The sequence below is a fragment of the Tupaia chinensis genome, unplaced genomic scaffold (assembly GCF_000334495.1).
Source record: "Tupaia chinensis unplaced genomic scaffold, TupChi_1.0 Scaffold000674_2, whole genome shotgun sequence".
In the NCBI taxonomy this organism is placed as follows: domain Eukaryota; kingdom Metazoa; phylum Chordata; class Mammalia; order Scandentia; family Tupaiidae; genus Tupaia; species Tupaia belangeri.
The window spans coordinates 410,348-417,763 of NW_006160198.1; the positions used below are offsets into that span (position 1 = coordinate 410,348).

The window sequence follows — 7,416 nt, forward strand, 5'->3', positions numbered from 1 at the left end:
GCAAGTGTAAGCACCTTATGTAGTATGCTCTCCAGAGAGAGAGAGAGAGAAAGTGAGATTAAAAAAATAATAATAATAAAATTAATAATGTTGAGTGGAGACATCTATAAAGACCAGGAGAATGGGGTTTCTGCCAGAGATCTATATGAAGGCAAGATTAATTTGGTGCCACTTTTGGCTCTCATTTCTATTCTTCTTACATAAATAGAAGCAAAAATGAGGATCTCTATGCAAATGAGAAAATACAAGGCAATAAATGTCCAGAGAGCTCAAAGACATTTGTTACCTGAATTGACTGGGTCATCATCATGCGTAAGATTCAGGGAAAGAAGTAAAATACAACTGGAGAAACAAATATGGTTAAATACTTGAACATTTTCTTAACATTACTTTAAATCTTTCTGTATTTGCCAGAGGCTAAACTTTCATAATAAACAAATGTAAACTTTCATAAACAAATACAGTTTATAAAACTATATTTTTTCTCCACAGTAACTATGAATAAAATGATTAATATTGTTTTCTTAATGTTACATTTGACTATAGTCAATTGACTGTTGTAATCCAAAGAACATAATCTATAAGTCTAATTTTAGAGTGTTCATACCTTGCTTGGTATACATTTAATCCTGAAAATGTGTGAGTTTCTTTCAGAACATGGAAAATAATAGCATAAGGCAAAATGTGCTATTAAGTTAATTAATCCAGTTTATAACTGCTCTGAAACACAATGACAATGACTGTATAACATTAGTGGGCTCAGACTCTTAATAAGTTTCTTCATGTTAACATTTTTTAAGGTCTTTTCCATAGGGCTGGTGTGCTCTCGAGAGAAACAGAGACAGACACAGAGAGGAAGAGTGAGAAATCACCCTCTGTGGGGGATGACCACAACACAATCCTTCTCCTCCATTCTCCTCCTGGAATTTTGGGCACTAACATACATGTGCCCAGTGTAATTTTAAAGCTTGTGGGTCTGGGACTTGAACTGCACTTGGCCATGTAGAAGTCTAGTGTTGTAACCAGTACGATGCCTGCTGGTCCCTCTTCATGTTAATTTTTATGTGCTTCAAATAATGGTGTAAATAATAGCACCCATTGCACAATGTACTCCTTAGAGCAATTCTTGACACTCCAAAGCAACAAACAATAGATTTCTCTTTAAAAGAAGCTATAGGTGGTCAGTTCAATCACTCTCAAGAAAACCGGGAGTCTTTATTCTTGCCAAATTATCTTTGTTGGAAATTAATGTGAAAATTGGAAGTACTGTTAATCCCATTCATGTCACTTCTATTGTACATTATGTTTGCCAGTACATTCCCCTTCCATGGGGTTTATGTTTTTTCTTTATATCACGGAAGTGGCTAATTTTAAATCTAAATGGTAGAAAAAAAAAAGACAATTAAAGATTTAAAATCCCACACCAGATCCTAAAGTTTATAGTACATTACACATACATGTACATGTGCATATGCACACACACACACACAAAATAACCCTTTGCCCTTCTCAGCTTTATCTGTAATTCATTCACCTGACCTAACTTCTTCTAGAACCTCGTAGAGCATTTCATATAGGTAGTGAAAGCATTTGAAGAACCCAGTTGGCTTGTCACTTGTCAGTAACACAGAGAAAGGGTTACCACAGACTCTCAGAAATGTCATGGCCAACGTGATTTCAATCATAGGCACATCCTTCCTTAATAATCCAAGATTATAATATAAAATCATGATAAACTTTTTAGAATTTGTCAATAACAGGGAGTAAGTTTTTCTTTTATTTCAGCTTTTAATGAGAGAAGTTGATTAATAGCTAAAGCTGCCATTTTCTCCCTTGGTGCACACCTAGGACCCAGTCATATTCTCGGATATTCACATGCCACTCCATTTAACAGGTGACTTTAAGACTTATGTTCAGTATCAGCTGACTGCATTTACTCACACCTGAATCAGGGTCACATGAGTCATTGGTAGGGCATTCAGGACTATCTCTTTATTCTAGTTCTTCTGATTTTACTCTTACGAATACTTTTCCAATTTTTTTAGGGCCTTTTAATCATATCAAGTCGAGTCTCCTGGGATCCACGTCTGATTCCAACCTCAACAAATACAGCACCATTAACAAGATTCCACAGCTCACTCTGAACTTTTCAGATGTCAAAACTGAAAAAAAGAATACATCCCCTCCTTCTTCAGACAAAACCATTATTGCACCCAAAGTTAAAGACCGAACACACAATGTGACAGAGAAGGTTACCCAGGTAGGACATGATTTTATCATCAGTTTCAACTGTTTTTCGTAGTTCTTTTCTGCATCATAAAATACAATATCAATAGAGGTAAGATATTTATTTGTACTTCTATTTATCTTGAGATGTCAGGCTCCCCCTAAAGTAACTGATAAATAAAACTATATGCTGTGATTTTATCTATTACAAGACCAAGTAAAAATGGGCTAACAGTATTGTTCCTGTAGTTACAGAGGTGGTTAACCAGTTATTCGTCATATTTGGACATTTATTGTTTGGCTGCCAACTCTCACACTATTAAAGCACGGTTATTTAATGTAATGGATGTGGCTGTTGAAGCTTTAGTAGACTAATTGAGATTCCCTTATACTCTGGCCTCCCTTTCTGTACTTACTCCACTAAATACTAAGACCTAAGACAGTTGACTTGGGGAAACAAACTGTCTGAGATGATGAAAAGTCAGAGTGAAACAATACATTTTACAGGACAAAGTTTTCATCATTTCCAAATTAATACTTTAACTTGAACTAGGGTAAAAAGGTACTGTGTAGCAGGAGTCCTGCTTCAAAGAATAGACTAAAATGAGTTGTACTTATTATATCAAAATACCAATGGGAGTAGCAGCAGCAAGCTTTTGCTTACAGTGCACTTACATTGTTAGAAATTCATGACTCTAAAATTTGTCAAGTAAACAATTCTTTTAAGAACAATTTGCTTAGCAAATCATTGCAGAAACTGTCCCCAATTTAAAGATTAACTTGACCCTAATATCTATCATAAACATAGAACATTTGAATAGTTATTTTCTTTAATTGTAGTCACTACAAACACTATAGTGCTATTTGTAAATAACATCTCATTTGTGAGCTAAAATAGCTATGGAAAGACCATGAATTAGTTATAAGCAGATTTGGCAGTCTACATTCATTTGAAATAAGAAATTGTACATGCATTCTTGAGAGCATCCCTAGTGTATGCTTTAATATTTATGTAGCAATGAGGCTTTCTACTCTTCACATTTTCCTTTTCTTAACTTATATTTTGTAAAATGTATATATTTATTATAATTGTTAGTATATATTTAGTTGAATGGTTGTAAATAAACAGTCTACTGTTTTGCATGTTGTACTGACACCATTTTGATAGCTTGAATTTTACCTGCAATTGATTTTACCTTAAAAAATTATATCGTTGGGAACCAGCAGTTAGCGTAATGGCTATGTCGCTGGACTCCCACGTAGTCAACTGCGGTTCGCGTCCCGGACCCAGTGGCTTAAAACTCACGCCGGGCGGGTGTGCGTGCATGCCCAAGATCCCGAGAGGAGAATAGAGGAGAAGGGATTGCGGCGTGGCCATTCCCCCTGGGGGGTGATTTCTCGCTTTCTCTCTCTATGTCTCTCTCTGTCTGGCGAGTACACGCGCCCTATAGCGAAAACCTCTCAAAAAAAAATTATATTGTTTATAGACTGTGACCATTATATAAATATATAGAAAGTAGGAGATTTGAGAAGATACATGTCGCTGGACTCCCACGTAGTCAACTGCGGTTCGCGTCCCGGACCCAGTGGCTTAAAACTCACGCCGGGCGGGTGTGCGTGCATGCCCAAGATCCCGAGAGGAGAATAGAGGAGAAGGGATTGCGGCGTGGCCATTCCCCCTGGGGGGTGATTTCTCGCTTTCTCTCTCTATGTCTCTCTCTGTCTGGCGAGTACACGCGCCCTAATAGCGAAAACCTCTCAAAAAAAATTATATTGTTTATAGACTGTGACCATTATATAAATATATAGAAAGTAGGAGATTTGAGAAGATACAGAAGAAAGGTTGGAAACATTAAGGATAGAGCTCTGTGAGTAGCATGAGTGAAGCTGACAGAGTGGTGAGGTAGAGGGACTGCAGCAAACTGTATCTATAGCACGTGTCTGCCACTCAGCTACAGTCAATTGTGGTCAGAAAGGGATCTGACCAATTAATGCTTTCAATTCTTCCAGTTTTCTTTTTTCTTTTTTGAATTATCTTAAAGTTTAAAAGTTGGCAAGTTAAATTTAAAATGTTTTAAAATCTTTTGGGGGTCAAAACCAAAACACACTTCAGTCTGTATGCTGCCACGTTGATTCTGGCAAAGCCTTCACATGCTTAGTCCACCACTGAGTACACCCCTCCTGCCCTGTGCAGTTCATCTGTTATGTAGGAAAGTGTGACGCACACATGGACCAAGATGGTATCTGCTCTGAGGGATTTCTCAGCCTGGCAGGACAGAGAGCACATAAATCAGTAGCCAAAATGAAGTGCATGTTAATAAAAAAATGTAGAAACACAAATTAAATAGAAACTACTTGTGCTTTAAGAGGGGAAACTTTCAGGGAAGTGAAAGAGGGGATAAGACATTTAAATGCTGGATCTAGAAGGTGACTTATCAAATTGGATAACAAGCAGTGAATAAGAGCATAAATCAAACAGCCTTGTATTTTAATTCTGGCTAAGTCACTTTTTTATGCACTATAGAGACAAGTGGCATTACTGTGTGACGTTGAGGCACGTTTTAGAGCTGGGAAAATTTGTTTCTCAGAGTTGATGTAAGAATTAAATAGAATAATGTATGAAAAGTGTTCCTCATGGCACTGATTTTCTAGCTAGCAGGGAGAGAGAAGAATTCTAAACAGAAAAAAACAGCAAGAACAAAGTTAAGATAGCACAAAAGTCTATAGACCTTCCTTTCTTTAGAGAGAGATTTTTGCTACAGAGCATGGGCACTTACCCAAGAGACAGAGAGACAGGAAGCAAGAAATCACCTCCTGGGGAGATGGCCACACTGCAATCCCTTCTCCTCCATTCTCCTCTTGGGATTTTGGACATACATGCACACACACACACACACACACACACACATACATACACATACGCTGGGTATGAGTTTGAAGCTGCTGGATCTGGGACTTGAGTCGCAGTCAACTACGTGAGAGACTGGCAATGTAACCATTGTGCCATCTGCTGGTCCTATACGTACTCTTAGAATAAGTGATTCTGTAGGCTAAAAAGAGGCAAGTGGGAACTCTTCCCTCTAGAAGAGTCTGTACTCCGTATCATCTAAGTACTTTGGGGTATCAGTCAAATGTACCAGATATCATCAAAAAATTGACATTCTCTCAATACTTCTTACTCTATCTTTTTCTTCTTTTCTTTTCTTTTCTTTTTTTAAAAGTTTTTTTATTTGCCATGAAGAGCATGAACTCTATGGAGATAGAGAAAGGGGAAAAGTGAGAAAGTGCCCCTCAAGGGCAATGATTATGCTGTAATCACTTCTATTTTTTCCCTACTTAGGGCTTTTGGGTGGACACTTACACATGTCTGGCATGTTTGTCAAGCTGCTGGGACTAGGACTCTAACTACTCAGTTGGTCATGTGGGATCCACCACTTTAGCCACCTGGCCATGAGCTGACACTTTATCTTTAAAATCTCTGTAACTTTTATTCTTAGTTTCATAACATTGTAATATTTGTTTTCTTTTTTTTTAAGTTTTTTATTTATTTATTTTTGCTTTGGGGCACATGCACTAGCCAGAGAGAGACAACAGAGACACAGAGAGAGGGAAGGAAAATGAGAATTCACACACCCAGAAGGGATGACCACACTGTAATCCATTCTCCATTCTCTTTGGATTTAGGGCACACATCCACACATGCCTGGTATGTTTCTCAAGCTGCCAGATCCAGGACTCGAATTGTACAGTCTGTTACATAGGATCCAGTGCCTTAACCACAACACCCTAGCTGGGCCCACTTTTAACATTTAAAAAAAAAAAATTTAAACTGCTGCTGTAGATTGAATCTTTTGACCCTGGCCTCCCAATGTGTTTGTATTAGGAGATGGGACCTTTAAGAGGTGAGTTGTCATCAGGATAGTAGGATAGTCATTAGGATAGCAGTCGTTAGTCACTTATCCCTTTCTTAAGGATCTTCTACAAGAGGATCCAGATAGCTTCCTGCTTGCCTCTGCCACATTGGACACAGTGAAAAATGGCTGCTTATGAACAAGGAAGCAAACCCTCAGCATGCACCAAATCTCCAGCAACTTGATCTTGGAATTCTCAGTCTTCAGAACTGTGAAAAAATAAATTTCAGTCTTTTATAAGCTACCCAGGTAATGGTATTATATTATAGTGGTCTAAACAGACTAGGATTTTTGCTTAACACTGAGTGAATCTGAGGCCCACAAAAGGCTCCATAGTTTTTTGGTTTTCTTTTGTTTTGTTTTGTTTTTACAGCTTCTTCTACTCCTTTAAATTGTAGAATAACCCATGCCTCTCTGCAAAATACCCAGACTGGACAGGTATATTGCAGGCAAAAGGCCTTCTCATGGTGAAGGAAGATTAGAATTGGATCATGTTTTATAAAAATCCTCCTTTTTTCTTTTTCTTTCTTTTTTCTTTTCTTTTTTTTTTTTTTAACAATGTGAAAAATATAGTGATGCAGTGGCTGGATGAAGATTCTGGAGGCAACTAGCACACCTAAGTGGTCATTGTTCTGGACAGAAATACTAAGAGACTGAATAAAGTCTGAGATTAGCAACAGAGGTTAAAAAGTATTGGTCGAACACTTTTTATTCTTTGTAACGCCACTTTTAGCACTTAGAAAAACAAAAACCTTCCACCTGTCCATATATAAAGCCAGGTAAGGTAGAGATCAAACATTGAGAAATTCCTCTTATGGACATAGCCTCTGGGAAATTTAAGCACTTTAAGGTAGGGCTAGCCTATAATTCTTTTCTCCTTTAGTCTTTGCAATGTTTCCTAATCACAACTCTCTCTGGAATTTCCTTCCCCCCAGCATATAATATCACTTGTTTTCTAGTTAATAAAAATAACTTTTAAACAACCAAAAACCAAAAATATATTCATTTGTTAGATCTGGATGGAGACTTTCCTTTTCAGAAAATTCTCAGCACATTCGCTATCGGCAATGGACACTATTATATTAGTAGAATGTTATTTTATTCACTTAAGATATTTGCATGGCAATCCTTTCTTCAAAGAGGATTTTGTTGGAAACAGCAGTTAGTGTAATGGCTATGTCGCTGGACTCTCATGTAGTCAACCGCGGTTCACGTCCTGGACCCGGTGGCTTAAACTCACGCCAGGCGCGTGTGCGTGCATGCCCAAGATCCCGAGAGG

General features: G+C 37.7%; 1 protein-coding gene across 1 annotated transcript in view; it reads left to right on the forward strand.

Annotated features, from left to right (window-relative positions):
* The window catches only part of KCNH7 (potassium voltage-gated channel subfamily H member 7), a 213,049-nt gene that overhangs the window by 51,492 nt on the left and 154,141 nt on the right, over positions 1-7,416 (forward strand). Inside the window, exon 5 of the mRNA XM_027776500.1 lies at positions 2,046-2,260. Coding sequence (XP_027632301.1) covers positions 2,046-2,260 — 215 coding nt within the window. The remainder of the gene's footprint in view (positions 1-2,045; positions 2,261-7,416) is intronic.